General features: G+C 38.5%; 1 protein-coding gene across 1 annotated transcript in view; it reads left to right on the top strand.

Annotated features, from left to right (window-relative positions):
• SLC2A13 (solute carrier family 2 member 13) overlaps positions 1 to 20,230 on the top strand; it is a 308,745-nt gene that overhangs the window by 282,379 nt on the left and 6,136 nt on the right. Inside the window, 4 exon segments of the mRNA XM_033118217.1 lie at positions 9,651 to 9,772; positions 9,895 to 9,918; positions 9,921 to 9,995; positions 9,998 to 10,045. Of these exon segments, the coding sequence (XP_032974108.1) occupies positions 9,651 to 9,772; positions 9,895 to 9,918; positions 9,921 to 9,995; positions 9,998 to 10,045 (269 nt within the window).

Raw genomic sequence — 20,230 nt, 5'->3', positions numbered from 1 at the left:
ATTATTGTATTAGAACCACTGTTCTCCTTGTAAGACATTTGTAGTGTTCACATCACTGCCCTCAAATTAGTTATCTCGCTAGTGAGATTGTTATGAAATATTTGAACGTCCAGCTCATATAAGCATCCTTTTGTTCTAATTATTGTTTAGTGCTTCAGGGCAAAATGGATATTGAGTCAAAAATAATGTACAAGACATGGAGGCCCAGATCTGCCAAGATGCCGCTTATTTTAATTCCTAATGGTCTTTGGGAAGCATTGTGTTCCTACTTTTTTTGGATATAAGATTTTAGTGACTTACTTTGGTACTGACATTAAGGCAGAACTCTGATTTTAAGAGAGACTTCAAGCAGAGTTTTCATCTCATTCTCCACTTAAAATTTCATAAAAAGTAAGGCAGTTCAAGAAGGAGAGGTTTTCATATATATGTGAACAGGTAGGATGATTATACTGAAGGAAAAGGAAACAGAAGACCGGGTTTCAGATGTTACCTCTGCTGTGTAATCTTGAGAAAGTCGCTGTATCTTTAAAAGACTTGCCTCATGCAAAATGGGAATAACAATGCTATTTCTTTGGATTATTATGAGAATTAAATGTGTTAATGTATTTAAAGGTATTTTGTATATGGCAGAACTTCATGTCAATATGAGTCAATTTCAGTCACTACTCAGGGACATTTCTGTTGGGAGCACAGCTTTCATAAAGAAGCCACAGAACTCACCCTTGATGGAAGGCAGCTGTAGAATGGATTGAAAAGAATCCAAGAAGCAGATTATACCATTGTTTGCATCAAGATAGCCTCCAGTGATAAATCAGCTACATTCATTCCCCTGCACCTGCAAATAGAACATGAGCTAGCGAGCGAGGGACACTGTGCAGGCACACTTGCGGATGGAAGAAAATCAAATCGGAGTACTGGTGTCATTTGAAATGCTTAAAGCTTGGGGTGATACAGATGGATGTTGCAATGCTTATGTGGGAAGGAAGCATGTCTTTCCTATACTGCCACAGGCAATTACCTGTTAATTAAGTAGAGATAAATTTCTTAACATTTAAAAAAATGTCAACAACAAATATACAGAAGGTGCCAAAAAATATGTATACACATTTGAAGAAAGGAAAAAAACTGTATTAAAATTGTAATACTCAATATATACCGATAACAAAATATGAATACAAGTCGCCTTTGACTTCTCCAATTACAAGAGGTGATCAAAGTGGTTACCATCAGCGTCCAGATACTTCTGATTATGTCGAACTACTGCTTGAGCAACAGTTGACCAAAATGTCCACTTGTATCGCTGCACATACCGTTTCAATTTCTTCTCACACAGTACCGTGTGTCTCAAACTTATCACGAATGCTTGCAATTGTTAGGCGTGTTGAAGGTTCTGTTGCACACTCACACCTCCACTGTCATTGTACTTCCACAATGTTCCTGGATTTCAAATACCACTTCAAAATGGTCTTGCGCTCCCAGAAGGACAACTGTGCTTCCGCCATTTTCTTTGTCCTGTCCGTCGCATGGTGATGCTAGCGTTCATTTGATTAATGCCATCTTTTGAGCAAACGTCATACTACACATTGCTACCGAAATTCAATTCAACTTTGAAAAGTAATACATAGATAACATCGCTTAAAATGTGTATACATATTTTGGCACCCCCCACCCACCCAAGTATGTATTCTCTATACTTACAATACAGTGAAGAAATTAGTGTCAAATATCCCAAGATCAGCTTATTGGGAACTGATAAAAGTTTTTGTTTTATTTCACAAATATTTATTGAGCATTGATTATGTGTAAAAAGTGCCTATGAAGCCCAGGGAAGGAAGAGGGACAAGAGAGAGGTGTTGTATCCTCACTAGAGGAAAGTCCCAAGTGATGCAGGGAAGTAAAAGAAGCCAGTCAGGAGAGCAAACCCTCCGGTCTCTAAATTGGAACTTGAGAGGGATGGTATAACTCCCCATCACGAGATCCTTGTCACAACACACTCACGTGAGGGCCGATCATAACCCTATTCCAAAGAAATAACTTTGGTCCCATTGTCGGTTTGTATTAATTTCATTTACTTTAGTATTTCTTTTGTTTGAAGATAGCCCTCATACTGGTAAATGGTTTTAGATACAGGAATTGATATATAAATAAAACTTTATTAAATTCATTTTTTTAAATGGCTTTTAGCTCCAAATTTCTAATGTTTTTGAAATTTACCCATGTGTGTGATTTAATCATCTCAGTAATTCTGAAGGTTTTCTTTTTACCAGAAAATAATAGTAATTAACAAAATAGATGATTTTTTTCAACTGGCCTTTGGTGTGACAGGCCTCTGCAGGAAAAAACGTAAAACATAAAAATAGGAGGAAAAGGCCAGACAGGAGAAAAACATCCAAGGCCACGGTCTTCCACATGGTTTACAAGCTAGGGAGCTACTTTTGTAAAATTATTCAACTATAGACATGTGCAGTTTAAATGCTATTTTGCCACACTTGACGTTAAGTTTATTACATGTTATATTATTGTATAAGAATTAGGCCACTGAACAGAAACTGAAGTGTCTGAGTAGTAATGAGTCAGGTTTGTACCAGTACGTTTTCTGGTTGCTTTGATGGGATGCTCCAAAATCAAAATTTCTCGTAGCTTTGGGCTGCTTATAAATTTACACCATCGTGGTCCTCTGATTGAGTGCATTGTGTTTCTGTATTACTCCTCAGAGAAGAGTGAAGGTGTCTTTTCCTGGGGAGATAGCTGTCCTTTCTAGGTACCTCTCCCCACCGCTCTCAGACGATCTGTAATCAGGTCATAGATGCCTGTAGATAAATAACTATCAGAGTTAACTTTTAGGGGCATCCATTTCGTTTTGAGGTGTATCTTAATGATCTTGTTCAGAGGAGGTTACAGTCCTGCATCAGGAACTGCAGATGAAATCGTGCTTTACTCACATGTCTCAGTAACAAAATGGCCAGTAACCACTAGCAAGGAACTCAGGAGAATAATACGTGTGTCACACAAATGATACTAAGCTCTCCCATCTCTTCTCCAAAACCCTAGATTTTTATAAACTCTTTTGGGAAGGGGGCAAACTTCTATAAGTTTCTCAATGATTAGAATTAGATAAAATTTGAAGTTTTGTGTTATAAATGTGGGTTGTATTTTCTCCCTTCCCCCATATATGAACATGAAACAGTTAAATACCTAAGTTGATCATAGTGAATAAAGACCCAATACAAACAGCATGTGCTGTGTAGGGAGTAAGGAGTAGAGTACAAATGATTCCCTGTGGCAAGCGCAGCTTGCATCCCTTAGTTCCTTTGGTTATTTGTTTTAACACTCTTTAGGTGTCTGATTAACAGGTAACGTAAAAAATAGGCAGAAAATAGTTCTACATGTGACTGGTTTTGAGCTGGGTGTTGAGTAGGCAAGGGAGAATCGTTCCACCTTCCGAGAGAGTTGTTCACTTCTGGATGCATTGTTAAGAGAAGCACTGTGGGTTCCCGGCTGGAACAGGGGACTGATCATTTATTTGGTCTGCATATCAGGTGTCAGTCTACTCATGATGCTGGTGAGACTAGTTCTCTCCCTCTGACAAGATGAGCCCTATTTCACCTGCTTGCCTACGATTCTGCAGCTTTGTCCACTGCCGCACCCTCTGTGCAGCTCCCATTGTCGTAGCTTTTCACTTTGCTTTTGCTCCAGGATGTGGTGAGAAGGTCCCCCCACCAGAGAGCATGACTTTTTCTAATCCCAGCCACACACTGATGTCAGAGTGTTTTTATTCTTCTCCGGAGCATCATGTGCTTCCACCAGCAGTAACTAAGCCAGGAAAACAGAGTATTTTGCAGTATTGGGAATATACATTTTTATTTTGTATTCGGGATTTCTAGTTTTTTATATTTTAAAGGTCAGGTGTGATGTCACGTTCTTAATCATTAGAAGTCTCCGAATCACTGAGTGTGTAACTCTCAAGTAGTGCCTGCGGTGCTTTTTAAAATCTGCATGAAGATGAGTTACTAGGCTTTTACTTGTGTAAATGTTCAGGTGTGGGCCAGATGGTGAAAAAACGAATCAGAGCAGCAAAGACGCTACCTGAAAAGATGCCACTTTCCAGTGTTTCATCCAGAAGCCATGCAAGGAATTTTGATATAAGTGAATGAAAATAGTAAATCGGATTGGTCAGTGAATGTTGGTGGGTTTATTATTGTATAAACATTCCCTCCCCCTGGAGCCTAGCTGTCTGTCTTTTTTTGCTTTCTCCTCTCCCTGCCTCCCTTCCCTTCCTTCCCTTCCCTCCTCCCCTCTTCTTCCTCCTTCTTCTTCCTCCCTCATCTCTATCCCTCCCACCTCTCTCCTGCACATACATCCTTCTTATTTCCTCATTTTAAGATCTTCGTAACTCAAAAGACTGACTGTTGGGAAATGAAGGTAGAGGATTATTGATCAGGGGATTTCTGATGCTGTTTTCCACTCACAGTTAAACAACTACAAATATAAGGCTTCATTCATCATTTGATGACCATTTATTTCTATAGAGAGTACTATTATGGACTAGATTTGATATTTTTTAAAGGGGGATAGAAAATGACTATTCTTTTGGCAAACACATAAATAGACTGCAGGTCTTTGTGCCAAGCAGGTATCACTGTATTTAATTAATCTTTGTAACAAGTCTATTAGGGACTCTTATTTATAGATTAGAAAACCACGGTACAAAGAGGTTAAGTTACTCATAACTTGCCAGAGGTTACACAGCCAGCGAGTGGCCAAACCAGATAAGAAACCGGGTCGCCTGTGTCTACACTGTGGCTCTTAACCCTGTGCTGTGCTTCCTGTTATGAGAGCCCAGTGGAGAGGGAATATATCCGAAGAGGATAATACAGAGCACTGTGTGAAAAGAATATAAATGAGGGAAATGAAAAGGCATAGATGAGGGGGAGAGTATTTCAGACAGGTGAACGAGTGGCATCTTTTCTGGCCTTGAGGCTGAGGCCGATTGTGAAGGTGGAGAGCAGGAGGGACGGTTTACCTGCAGTTACAGGAAATGACACGAGCAGAAGATGCTCAATCTGGAAAGTCCTTCCAGAAAATCAGTAGTCTGGTGTAGTTGGAGGAAAGGACCTGCCCAGGCACACAGGATACGGTAGGCTGCAGGCCCCATTGCGTAGGCAGCTGGGATACGGGGAGGATGTTTTGAGCCGCTAGGTGGCCAGAGCAGTGCTCTAGAGATCTCAGCTTGTGAGGTGGTACTCACAAAGAAAGGAATGCTAGAAGCAGGGAAAATAATTAGGAGATGGTATCCGTTTTTTATTGCAGCACAAAAATATTACCACGAACACACACTTACTGTATCCCAGTTTCTGTGGGTCAGGAGTCCAGACACCGCTTAGCGAGGTCCTCAGCTTAGAGTCTGACAAGGCCACCATTAAAGTGTCGGCTGGGCTGGGGTCTCATCCGAGGCTCACGTACAGAAGGATTAGCCTTTGTTAGCAGAACCCAGTAACTTTTGCACAAGGACGTCAGTTTCTCTCCCGCTGCCCACAAAGGCCACCGCCACTCCTAAAGACTTCTCTCTCAGTTCCTTCCAAGAGGATCCCAACATTGGGACTTTACAACGTGGCAGCTGGCTTTCTCAAAGCCACCAAGGAAGTGAGACATTGCAAGCTAAGTAGCACTGTACTCTTACTCATTTAATCACACATTTTTGTCCTCACTTTTGCCGCATTCTGTTAGTTAGAAGCAAGTCATGGGTCACTCCCACACTGACGGGGAGAGGTCTGTACAAGGCCATGAACACGAGGAAAAACGGGTCCTGGAGGGGCTACGCCAGTGAGTCTGCCACAGACAGAGGTAGCTGGTGAACAGACGCTCGGGGCTCTGAACTAGGATGGTATAATGCGACTAGAAAGGAAGAGTCAGAGTCCAAGACATTATGTCTAGGAAATATGAATTTCTTGCTCAGACCATGTGAAGTTCTTTGCGTACATTATCTCATGTAAGGCCTCAAAATATCCAAGTTAGGTGCCAGGAAAACCCGTATTTCACAGGTGAGGACACAGGCTTTGAAAATTAAGTGAATAGGTCACATACATGCTAGCTTCAAATCTGGGTGTCCCAACCTAGATCTGCATGGAAGACGTCAGCCCCAGAGCTCATCGTCTTAGCCCAGTCTTCATTACTTGGATTTAAAAGTAACAGTATTTAAAGACAGGTGGATAGAAAATACTGGAAATAAATCCAAGATTTTAGTCCATTTCAACTCAAGGATGGTAGTGTTAACCAAAATAGAAATGTCATGAATGTCACCATTAAGTAATACTGTGCACACACAACATGCCAGGCAGTGTGCCAAGCAATCCGTACGCATTACCCACATTGAATGTTCTCAGTAGCCTGGTACCCTATAATTTTCCCTTGCCCGTTTTACAGGACAGAAAACAGGACTGCACCTGTGCCCACTAAACTCTAGTTTCCACAAATGCGAAGGGTACTTCTTTTTGTCGTAACTATTTTTCTAACATCTGACACATAAAATAAATTTTTGAATGAACGAATACAACCAATAAATGGGAGAGCCATGAGTTGACCATAGAACAGCTGCACTCTGTCTCCTGGAGAAGCCAGTGTGTTCTCTTGCAGCTCCGGTGTGTCTGAGGCCACAGCAGGATATCTAAATAAGGATATTCCGCAGATACCTAAATTCCATCGATGGAGCTTGAGAAAAAGGTCAAGGCTAGAATAAGCTATCAGAGAACATCCATGTGGAGATTAAAGTGAGATGAGATGGTTAAGAACGAAGGTATAAGCCCCAAAATAGAACCTTAGAGAAGACCTGTGTTTAGAGGATGAGGGTTCAAAGAAGCAATGAAGATGTACACATCAGAAAGCTAAGATTGAAATACAGACATAAAAGCAAAGGAGAAAGAGAAGGAAGAAGGTTGTCAACAATATCAAACACCACATAGTAATCAAAGAGCCTTAAATTGAGACAAAAAATCAATGAATGTTGGAATTAGGAGGGCATTGATGACTTTCAGGTGAGCAGACTCAGGAAAACAGAGCCCAAGTCAGTCAGCTGGCAGCTGGGTGGTGGGGGAGCTTGGCTGGGAAGGGAAAAATGGGCAGTGAGATGGAGAACTCACTAATACAAACTTCTCTAGGATTTCTGATGAGCTAGTAGTGTGACATGAGACGGGTGGATGTTCGAACAGGAGCAGTCTTGTGTGTTGTAATCAGAAGAGAAGGTTCAAGTAGGAAGAAACTTAAGATGGCAGAAACAGAACAGATTACTGATGGAACATGACCCCAAAAGAGACAAAAGGAGAGTGAGATGAAGGACCACTAATAGGAAGGGCAGTCCTTTGAAACGGCAAGACATACGTTACTACTGGGGGTAGGAATACAGAAAAGTAGAAAAACTGAAGGCGTTCAAATGGAAAGGTCTCAATTTTCTTAAAGAAATCATACAAGTTCTTAGGACCTAGAAAGTAGAGGCAAAGATTTCAGGACTACAGGATAGTAGGAAATATTTTAATTGAGGCAGCAATTGACAAAAGTTTATTGAATGTCTACTCTGAAATAAGCAGAGAATTCAGTTAGAGAAGTCGATAAAGGATAACATTTTAAAAGCATAATTAGGGACCCAACTGAGAAGAAAAAGCATGAACTGTTACTAGAACCCAGCATCATGGTTTCATAATTTTGCCCAGCTTCTGAAAGTGGTTTTTGAGGGAAGTTAATGATGCTGCACAGGGTTTGGGAACTGAAATGGTGAGACTGGCAGACAAGCCTGGAGGAAAGAAAGATGGCTTCTACAGGCCAGCAAAGACGGTATTGTCATGCTCTGAGCTGAGCAATGAGATGAATGAATACTGAGAGCCGTTAAACGCTAAAGATGGTGATTTGGATGTAGAGCAAGTTCTCAGACTGAGAAAATAAACCGCTTGCAGTCAGAAAAGGAATGCTCTAAATTTGAGACCTTGAAGTCACATAGTTCCAAATAAAGCAAATTATAAAGTGCCCTCTCCGCAGTTTCAGAGGTTAAAATAAGGAACTATGAAGCCAAGTTATTAGATGGGCCCGAAGTGAAAATAAATGAATGAGAGGGGGGTCGAAAAGATGACTGACCAGGCACCCAAATCTTACCAAAATCAGGTGGGATGTTAGGATGGAGGTCATGCACCCAGCAACAAGGACAGGGCCTGGATGTGAGGATACAAAAGCAGAGGCAGATGATGGAGGCAGAACAATGATCTAAAAATGATAACAGGGGTTAGAATATTTTTGAGCGGCTCCCTGTGTCTTCAGGTACAATTCAGATTTCAATGTAAGGTAAAGAATTTGGAAGTTCAACTTGAAGATCAATCAAAGACCATAAGAAACTTGCTTCATCATAGAACTAGGAGGCAAAGTCAGTAGGGAGTGACAGATAGAGAAGCAAGGACGCACAGCAGGAAGTTGCAAAGGGTTAGTGGAATCGGACACAAGGAATTGTTCCCTGCCCTCATCTATCCTATCGCCTCTTTATAGGTGACCCTTCCAATACTTAAATTATCTGTACAGCATATATCCCCATTTTACAGATGAAAACACAAATCTGGTTCTGGGGACTTGAATCTTGCCTGGCTGCAAAATCTAAAGTCTTTCTACTATAACACACTGACTCTCAGTGGTCTTAAATTGTACTGTAGCTTTCAAGGACTAAGTGGGAAATCATGTCTGCTTTATATGAAATGGGTAAGAAATACAATGTATTTCTTATTTTTTTATTGAGTATAATTGACATACAACAATTTATTAGTTTCAGGTGTAAAACACGGTTTCAACATTATGTATATTGCAAAGAGATTGCCATGTTAAGTCTAGTAACATCTGTCACCATACTTACCGATTTTTTGTCCTTGTGATGAGAACTGTTAAGATCTAGTCAGCAACTTTCAAAGCTGCAATATGGTATTAGTAACTGAAGTCTCCACATAGTACATTACATCCCTTATTCTTTATAACTGGAAGTTTGGACCTTGGACCCATTTTACCCACCTCCCACCCCTGGCAATCTGTTCTCTGTGTCTCTGAGCTCGTTTGTGATTAACATGAAGCTTCAGTGCACATTGGAGTCCACCCTGGGGAAAAGGGGAGGGGGACAGGACAGGGTGCAGGGAGATAAGTTTTAAAATGGAGTCAGCTTTTTAAGATGACCTCAGCTCTGTCCACACTCTTGTCCTTTTGATGGCAGCCACTCTTAACAGGTGTGAGGTGGTATCTCATTGTGGTTTGGATTTCCATTTCCCTGATTATTAGTGATGTTGAGCACCTTTCCATGTACTTGCTGGCTATCTGTATATCCTCTTTGAAAAATGCCTATTCAGATCCTCTGCCCATTTTTAAATCAGACGGTTTGGGATTTTGGTAGAGTTGTATACACAATGTATTTCTTTGTGTTGCTCATGAATTATATTCAGCTCTAAAAAGTTCTGTGTGAGCTTGCATATCCAATACTGTGTATTTAAATCTTACCTTTTTTCAAGAAAAACTTCTTGGACTTTTTTCTTTAATGATATTAAAGAACATCCAAATACATCCTAGGTGATCACATTGAATTTCTGCAACTATATCCTAAAACACTAAGTTTTTCTATTGCATTATTTTTTTCAGGTGTGTGACAATGAAACCAAATTCAAAGCAGAAGAAGTATTTTGGGCTTACAATTTCTGCCCTACTCCATACTCCTGGACTGCACTTCTGGGCCTTATTTTATATCTCGTTTTCTTCGCACCTGGTAAATAAGGCTCCGTTGTTATTCATATGTTAATTATATTGTCTCTTCTTGGAGGAGACAAGCTATTCTTATAAAATTCCTTACATACTGCTTTATTGAAAATTTAATTTTGTATTTCTCAGGAATGGGACCAATGCCTTGGACTGTGATTCTGAAATATATCCTCTTTGGGCAAGAAGTACAGGAAATGCATGTTCATCTGGAATAAACTGGATTTTCAACGTTCTGTTTCCCTGACATTTTTACACACAGCAGAGTATCTGACATACTATGGTAAGAATATTTTTTTTTCCAACTATAGTTTATTTTATTTTTCCTATTCAATTTCTAGATATGCTGTCATTTGTGATTGAAAGACTAGATCATTATATTTTTGCTGTTATAATATTTCTCTGGTGGCTTCCGTGTTCCCCTAAGTCCTTAAAAACGTACCTGGGACAGGTAAGAGGATTCTCCTTCCCTAGGCAGTACTGTTTCTTGTCCCTCAGTATTTAGACCTTCACCCACTCTCCCAGCCCCGAACATGTCCCAGCTGTCTCCTCAGCTGGAAATTCTTCACAGCATGGCATTTAGTTTAATGAGGAATCACAACGGAGAATGGTGGAAAGACGTAAGCAGGAAGTCTAGGGCTCAAGGATGAAGAGGGTCTCATGACAGGGATAGAGTCATACCCACGAGCCGAATCAGGGTAGATTCTCTCACTGCTGTGAGTGAGGCCTTCCACTGTATTACCCGTGATGTGCAGGCCAGGGGTGTGTGCCTTTGGGTGTCCGCTGAGACCAGCTCTGACCACTGCCAGAACTGCAAACATGACAGAAGTGTTCAAGTGAAAATGTGTTGGGACGGTAACTCAAAAAAATAATAGTGGAAGTGGCTGAGTTAGGGAAAACTTGGGGAAGCTACTTCAAGTCCATTTTACTAATGTGAAAAACTGTCTGTTTTAGCAAGAAGGTTCTTCATTGTAGGAGTTTATAAGTTTGTTGATTGGATTCTGAATGATGAAATATGAGGGGTTTCATTCTATCTCCTGAGAAGCCTCTGTGGTTTATATGGAATGCCTACTGCCGAGACCTTCTCGGATCCCTTCCCCTATCACTACCTACCCCATCCCAGGCTCTGGGAATTTATAATGTCTTTTTGCAAGAGCAGGTTTACTTGTCAGACACACACACACACCACACACACCACACACACACCACACACACACACACACACACACACACACACCCCCCCCCCCCCCCATTCACTGCTGGACCATAAATCCTTGAGCTGAGGCCGGGACTAGGCCTTGCTCACCACTGTATTCCTAATGCTTTCCAGGGCATCCCATGCACTTGATAAGTACTCAAAAGTGTTTGTCAAATGAATGAGTACACAGATGCATTTTGCAGATGAATGATGAACATGAGGAAACATTATAAAAATCTATTCCTCCTCTCTTCTGAACCTGCTGAAATGGTGTTTACTACTATTTTTTCTAATATTTTATTATCTTTATAAAACTCTTCTCTCTCCCCGTCACCATTTAGAAATATTTATTTTTTGCAAAGGAAATGTACTGGCACTCTTTCAACTGAATATATTATTTAGTATATTCAGCTTTATCCCAGTTAGCAATTAAAATTCTTTACCTAAATTCCATAAACTTATCTTGCTGACACCATAAATGTGAGCACAATATTTACCCATATTTGCTGATCCTTGAAAATGCTTAAATATAGGCTAACATCCTGAGAAAGCATTTTTTATAGAAAGTCATAGACCAAATAATAAACGTCTACGTGGTAAGACTTTTGATAGCAAAGCCCCTCTTTCTTAAATTTATGCTGCTAGAAAAACATGAGGCAACAGAAGTAAGTTTTAAGTAGGGCATAGCCAAGCTTCTTTCAAAACATTGGTTAGAAGAAGCTCTTTGCTTTGCATTCAGCCAGGCTTCTATCAGGTCAGCACACTGGTCCATTAAGTCTACTGCTGGCTAGTAGTGGAACAATAGTTCAGTTCAGGTTCGTTTTTTCCTGTATTTTGATCTACATTCTGATCGACATTCTAATCTACGTTACTGATTTATGTAAGATATGTGTTTATATTCCTGATTTAAGGAATACATACCAAAATGACATATTTCTCTGGAAATACCCATGTCTTCTTGTATTGCCTCCTTTTTTTATTGTTTTATAAAACCTTACATTTTGATTCTTTCCTAAACTATACTGCTTAGATAGGTCAGCCTTGGGCCCCATTCAGTAATGTTTACTACTAAAAATTACCATTACAGTATTACCAGTATACCATTTTATGTATATAGCATGTGTGACTAAATAGACCCCTTGGAGAGCATTATATCAAAGTTCCTATGTTGAGGTCCTGAAATTCAATCAAATGTGGTCTTTGATTCTTCAGTGTATATAATTCCATTAAATATTTGTTTTAATCTGAAATTTAATATAGGGCTCTAACAAGATGTATTTCCTTCAGACTGAAGCTGAGGAATATTTGTAGACTCAGTACAGACAGTTTTTTTTTTTTTCATTTTCATTCCGAGAGGGAATAATTAAGGTAGTTACATAAGTGACTCACCAATTACATGGAACAGATCACAGCCTCCTGACCTTCTCACACTTTCATGCTTAACCACAGGTCTCACCAGTGAAGACCACTTAGGCATTTTGGCATTTGCCTGTTTAAATTCATCAGATTTTATAAAAGGGTCTTGTGTTTTAATAGAACTCCCTTGGTATTTTTGGCCTTGGGATCTGGGTCACAAGCTAGAAGCTATATGGCCTATTAGAATCTTCCTAATACTAATTGTTTTGAAACTCTAGGAGTCACACTGAGAGATTTGATTAGTTACTTCTGATCATGGCAGTGTTCTAAATTGTGAAAGATGATAAATATTTCTTCAATATCACATTTTATAAAGCCAAGCTAGGTTTGCTTTCTTACACATTTTGGAGTTTAGCAGCCTGGATTAGTCTAAAATATTTATTACCCTCAGCTCTACATATTCCTGTATTATTCATCATCACAATTACTGTCCTTTCTTTGTCCCTTCCACTAAAACATTCCATTTCTGTTCTTAACTCCAGAATTTTGATTATCAGTAATCAGAACACAGAACTTCATCTCCTTTCATTCTTTCTCAAATTCCCACATTCTCTAAGAGTTAGCTTGTCAGTATCTATCACTCTTTTAATGAAAACATCCCCATTTATCAGAATACTAAACCTTGTTCTATCTTTTGAGCAACTAATAATCAAAATTTTAATAGGCATGTAACATACATTATTTCTATTCTTTTTTTATTCAAGAATAGTTAGTATACAATACTACATTGATTTCAGGTATACAGTATAGAAATTCGGCATTTTTATACCTTACAATGTGATCACCCCCACTATTCTAGTGATCATATTTCACCATGCAAAATTCTCACAGTATTATTAACTATCTTCCCTTCACCATTTAAAAATTTTTTTCAGTTAGTTGACGTACAATATTTTACTGGTTTCAGGTGTACAACTTAGTGATGAGACATTTATGTAACTTACAAAGTGAGCACCCCAATAAGTCTAGTACCCATCTGACACCATACAGGTATTACAATATTATTGACTATATTCCCTATGCTGTACTTTACATCCGGTGTCTGTTTTTATGATTGGTAATTTGTCCTTCTTAATCCTTCACCCATCCACGCAACCCCTCTCCCATCTGGCAATCATCAGTTTGTCCTCTGAATCTATGAGTTTGTTTTAGTTTTGTATATTCATTTATTTTATTCTTTAGATTCCACATGTAAGTGAGCTCCTTTGCTATTTGTCTTTCTCTTATTTCACTTAGCATAATACCCTCTAGGTCCATCCATGTTGTCGCAATTGGCAAGACTTCATTCCTTTTTACATCTGAGTAATATTCCACTGTGTGTGTGTGTGTGTGTGTGTGTGTGTGTGTGTGTGTACGCACATGCATGTAATAGCTTCTTTATCCATTTGTCTATCAATGGACACTTAGATTGCTTCTATATCTAAGCTATCATAAATAATGCTGCATGCACATAGGGGTACATGCATCTTTTCAAATTAGTGTTTTGGATTTCTTCGGATAAATACCCAGAAGTGGAATTGCTGGGTCATAAGGTAGTTCTATTTTTAATTTCTTGAGGAACCTCTATACTGTCTTCCATAGTGGCGACACCAAATTATGATCCCATCAACAGTACACAAGTGTTCCCTTTTCTCCACATCCTCACTTGTTTGTTGATATTGATGATAACCATTCTGACAGGTGTAAGGTGATACCTCATTATGGTTTCAATTTGCATCCCTGATGGGTAATGATGTTCAGCATCTTTCTATATGTCTATTGGTATGCCCTCTTTGGAGAAGTATCTACAGGTTCTCTGCCCATTTTTTAATGGAATTGTTTGGTTTTTTTGCTCTTAAGTTGTATGAGGGGTGTTGATTTTATTTATCCTTTCAGAGAACCAGCTCTTAGTTTCATTAATCTTTTCTATTGTTTTTCTATTTCCTTTATTTCTGCTCTGATTATTATTGTTTATTTTTTTCCTTCTACTTCAGGTATTATTTGTTCCTTTTTTTATGGTTTCTTTAGGTGTAAATTTAGATTGGTTATTTGGGGTGTTTTTTTTCTGGTTCTTGAGGTAGGCCTGTGTACCTATAAACTTTCCTCTTATAATTGCTTTTGGTGCATCTCATAAATTTTGAAAGGTTTTATTTTTCACTTTCATTTGTTTCAAGTTAGTTTTTAATTTCCTTTTGATTTCTTTTTATCCATTGGTTGTTTAGAAACATGTTGTTTATTCTCCACATACTTTATTTTCCAGTTTTCTTCTTGTAGTTGATTTCTAGTTTCATCATGGTCAGAAAATATGCTTGATGTCATTTCAATCTTCTTGAACTTATTGAGGTTCATTTTCTGGCCTAATATGTATTCTATCCTGTAAAATGATTCAGGTGCACTTGAGAAAATTGTGTAACCTATAGTTTTTTGGATGGAATGCTCAAAAAAGTCAAACTGGTCTAATGTGGCATTTAAGGCCATTATTTCCTGCCCACTATCTACATTCAGGGGAAATGTAAACAATAGCACTCACCGGTTCCTCCTGTCTGGGTTGCTCCCTCATGTCCCAGAGAGCTCTGGTAGTTCCCTGACCTTCTCTATGCAGTCCCTCTCTCGTGCAGAAGCTGTTCAGTTGGCTCCGTTGGCTCTTAGGAGGACCTAATTACAGGTGTACATTTGATGTATTCTTGTGAGGGACCAAGCTCTGTATCCTTCTAGGCTACCATCTTGGACCCCCCTCATTATTTCTATTCTTTGCAGTTGGGAAGGCAGGAATATTTCTGCCATTAGACAGATAAGGAAACTAAAGTCAAGAGAATTTAAGAAACTGCCCAAGAATTCTGCCTGGGTCGCTGTGTGACTTTAGACCCCACACTCTCTACAGAGACTTCCTCTCACTGTAACACTTTCATGCATTCCAGATGACCTAGTATTCTTTTCTGATTAAGACATAAAAAAAAAAAAAGCTTGTAATGTGTAATATGAACCAAACTAAAATAAAATAAAGGAGCCCTATATTTATAAATGTAGTTATAATTAAATCTAGCTCCTTAAGAGTTTTATGGCATCTGAGGACACTATCACAGACTGTCTTGATTTAGTCGACCTTTTCAGGTGATATTTTTCTAATATCACCTATTTACCTGTTTTCCTTCTATGCTTTCACACCACCTTAATCCACAGAGCAGATTCTTTGGGGCGGCCAATTCAGCAGCATTTATCCTCCGTAGTTTTCCTTGAGCCTTCCCAAGAAATCTGTTTGTTAGATATTCCTGAAATGGTTACATATAGGCATGTCTTTAATTGTCTTTCCCATGCTATGATGATTCGGCAAAACTGAGAAATGTTATTCAGTTCTTTAATCACTGTGCTATTCAGCTTAAAGTTTGACGTTCAAATATGTCTTTATGTTATCTAGTTTGGCCCCTTATTTCAGATCTGCTACCAATGTGTTCTGACAGACAACAAGAGCACATTCATTCTATATAGACCCTCCAATGTGTCAGGCACTGTACTTGAGGGAACCCAAGGACAAACAAGCCATACACTCTACCCAGATCTTCCAAGTCCTAATCTGATGTCCTTTCTCCAGCCATTTGTCACATTAGTTTGTACCTGTCAGCTTCTTTCCCCCAGCTCATATACAGGATGGTCTGGACTAAAGGCCGAAAATTAGGCAGGGATTCCATTCTAGTTGGTTGTTCACCATCATCAAAAGTGAAATCATAGGTTCTTAAATTGGGAATTAGGTTACAAAGGAAAGGCAATCTTATAAATATGTAGAGAATAAACAGGAGTCATAGATCTCATCCATTTAGGCTTGTTGTATTGACACTTAGAAAACACAACCAGGGAGTATTTATGTCTTTATGGTTGTGCTTACAGCAAAAACAAAATTCTCTGACCTTATAAACTAATCAGCTTTATATTGGATTTATGGTCAAGATGGCAGGGTATATAAACACTATACTCACATTCTCCCATGACATCACAATTACAATTGAATCATAGAACAGCTATAATAGAAAACCACCTGAAGACTAGCTGAACAGAAATCTTATAACTAAGGATATAAAAAAAAAGCCACATCAAGACTGGTAGGAGGGGCTAAGATGCAAAACAGGCAGGTCCCATAGCCACCATGTGGTGATTAATAATTGGGAGGGATCTCAGCTGTAAAGGAATCCCCTCTGCAGAGCAAGAGTTCAAAGCTACCATTAGGCTCCCCAGTCCAGGACTCCAGTACCAAAAACAGGAGTTCCCATAACATCGGCTGTGATAAACAGCAGGGACTGTGGCCAAGTGAGATGAGAGCTGCTGCAGACCCAGGCATTCCTCTTGAGGGGCCTATACTCAAGTTCAGGGATTCAGGGAAGGAGCAGCAGCTGGATAATCACTAGGGACACATAGGGAGGAATTAGTTTTCTACCTTCGGGGCAAAGGCTGGAGGGTCAAGGGTGCAAAATATTCAGAATCAGTTGCATTTTTATGCACCAATAGTGACATATCAGAAAGAGAAATTAAGAAAATCCCATTTACAATTGCATCAAAAAGAATAAAATAACTAAAAGTAAACTTAATCAAAATAACTAAAAATAAACTTAATTAAAAATAAACTTAATTAAATAACTAAAAATAAACTTACTTAGAAAACTACAAGACAATGAAGAAAGAAATTGAAGATGATACAAATAAGTGGAAGAATGTACCACGCTCATGCGTAGGAATAATATCATTAAAATGTCCATACAATCCAAAGCAAAGTACAGACTCACTGCAATCCTTATCAAAATACCAATGGCAGTTTTCACAGAACCAGAACTAATAATCCTAAAATTTACATGGAACCACAGAACTCTGAGTCGCCACAGCAATCTTGAGAGAGAAGAACAAAGTCGAAAGTATCACACTACCTGATACAAACTATACTACAAAACTATAGTTATCAAAACAGCATGGTACTCGCATAAAAACAGACAGATCAGTGAAACAGAATAGATAGCTCAGAAATAAACGCACGCCTTTATAGTCCATTAATCTATGACAAAAGAGGTAAGAATATACAATGGGGTAAAAACAGTCTCTTCAATAAATGGTACTGGAAAAACTGTACAGATACACGCAAAAAAAAAAAAAAGGAAGAAAGAGAAGGAAAAACTGGATCACTTTCTTATACCATATAAAATAAACTCAAAATGGGTTAAAGACTTAAATATATGAGGTCAGACAAGAAAGTTCGCAAACTTGTCCTAGAAAAAGTGCTACATACTTCATTGCTGAATATCACTATGGTCACCCTCGAAGTACTCCCCTTGGGAAGCTATGGACTGACGCCAGCACCTAGTCCACCCTTCAAAGCAATTTTGGAACTCTTTCTGGAATGGCCATCAGAGCTGTCATCGTTTACCCTTGATGTCCTGAATGTCATCAAAATGTCTTCCTTTCAATATTTCCTTTATCTTCAGGTAAAGAAAGAAGTCATTGGGGGCCAGATCAAGTGAGTCGGGAGGGTGTTCCAATACAGTACAGTTAACATAGTTAACTGTTTTTTCAGTTGGTATAGATTCATAATGAATAATCCCTCTGATACCAAAAAAAGGTTAGCAACATCACTGTAACAAGTTCGCGAACTTAATTGTCTGACCTAGTAAGACATAAAACCCCTAGAAGAAAACATAGGCAATAAACTCTTTGACATCGATCGCTCTTAGTAATATTTTCTTGGATATGTCTTATCAGGAGAGGAAATGGAAATAAACAAATAAATGGGACTGCATTAAAATGAAGAGTTTTTGCACAGTGAAGGAAACCAACAAAACAAAAAGACAACATACTAAATGAAGAAGATACTTCCCAATAATATATCCGATAAGGGCTTAATATCCAAAATATATAAGGAACTGATACAACTTAACAGCAAAATAGCAAACAATTTCATTAAAAAAGGAGCAGAGGACATACAGATGACTAATAGACACATGAGAATATACTCAGTATCACTAATCATCAGGCTACTATGAATTAAAACCACAATAAGATACCACCTCACTCCCGTCAGAATGGCTATCATCAATAAATCTACAAACAACAAATGTTGGCAGGGATATGGAAAAAGGGATCCTTTGTAACTGCTGGTGGGATTGCAAATTGGTGCAGCTAATGGAGAAAACAATATGTAGGTTCCTCAAAAAATTAAAAATAGAACTAGCATATGACCCAGCAATTCCACTTTTGAGTATTTATCTGAAGAAATCCAAAACACTAATTTGAAAAGATGCATGCATCCCTATGTTCGTGCAGCATTATTTACAATAGCTTAGATATGGAAGCAACCTCAGTGTCAGTCGACAAGACAAATGGATAAAGATGTAGTATATACAGAGAGTGCCAAAAAAAATGTATTCACATTTTAAGAAATGAAAACTGTATTAAAATTGTAATACTCAATATATACCGATAACAAAAGATGAATACAAGTCACGTTTGACTTATGCAATTACAAGAGGTGCTCAAAGTGGTTCCCATCAGTGTCCAGACACTTGTGATTATGGTAGACTACTACTTGAGCAACACTGACCAACCAAAGTGTCCACTTATATACATTTCTTTGACACTCCCGTTATATACAATGGAATATTACTCAGCCATGAATAAGAATGTGATCTTACCATTTCTGACAACATGGGTGGACCTAGAGGGTATTATGCTAAGTGAAGTAAGTCAGACAGAGAGAGAAAAATACCATATGATGTCACTTATATGTGGACTCTACAGAACAAAAGAAATGAACAAAGAAACAGAAACAAACTCATAGATACAGAAAACAAATGGTTGCCAGAGGGGAGGGGAGTTATGGACCTGGATGAACAAGGTAAAGGGATTAAAAAGTACAAGTTTGTAGTTAAAAAATAGTCAAGGGGATGTAAAATACAGCATAGAGAATATGGTCAATAATGTAATAACTGTCTATGATGTCAGGTGGGAACTAGCCTTATGGTGAATCACTTTGTAAATTATATAAATTTCTCGGCACCATGATGTATGCCTGAAACTAACATAAAATAATATTGAATATCACGTATTTGAAAAAAATAAAAATACAATGTTTTTAAAAAATACAGATTTCCAGTTAGAAAAATAGTCATGGTGATGTAAAGTACAGCATAGGGAATATAGTCAATAATATTGTAACAACTATATATGGTATCAGATAAGTACTAGACTTATCAGGGTGAGCACTTCGTAAGTTATATAAATGTCTAATCACTATGTTGTACACCTGAAACCAATATAAGACAGTAAGTATGTCAACTGTCAGTGAAATATAAATAAATATTTTTCAATTGCACCAGGATAAAATTGTAATAAAAAAACAATCTTTATAGTATGTCAGGTGGTGATAAGTGCTATAGACCCACAAAGTGGACTATAGAGATCTAAGAGAAGGAACAAGGAGACTATTACAATAGTGCAGATGAGGGAGGATGGCTCGTCAACAGAGATTATCAATGAAATAGTAAGAAGTGTCATCTGGGTTCTTGAAAGTACCGTGTTTCCCCGAAAATGAGACCGGATCTTATATTTAATTTTTGCTCCGAAAGACGCATTAGGGCTTATGTTCAGGGGATGTCATCCTGAAAAATCATGTTAGGGCTTATTTTCGGAAGAACATGGTAGATCCAACAGGATTTCCTACCAGATTGGATTTGGAGAGGAGAATAAGAGAAAAGTGAAGGTTGACTCCCAGACTTTGGGCATGAGAGACTAGAAGAATAGAGTTGCCATACTCCATTAAGTCATGACATCAGCAATGTAATCATTTGATGTGACTGGGAAAATATAAGGTAAATAAAGAAATTTCTGCCTTAAAGTACCTCA

Source organism: Rhinolophus ferrumequinum, chromosome 10 (assembly GCF_004115265.2).
Source record: "Rhinolophus ferrumequinum isolate MPI-CBG mRhiFer1 chromosome 10, mRhiFer1_v1.p, whole genome shotgun sequence".
NCBI lineage: Eukaryota > Metazoa > Chordata > Mammalia > Chiroptera > Rhinolophidae > Rhinolophus > Rhinolophus ferrumequinum.
Note: the sequence above shows the minus strand (reverse complement) of the source record. Positions and strands in the feature narration are given on the sequence as shown.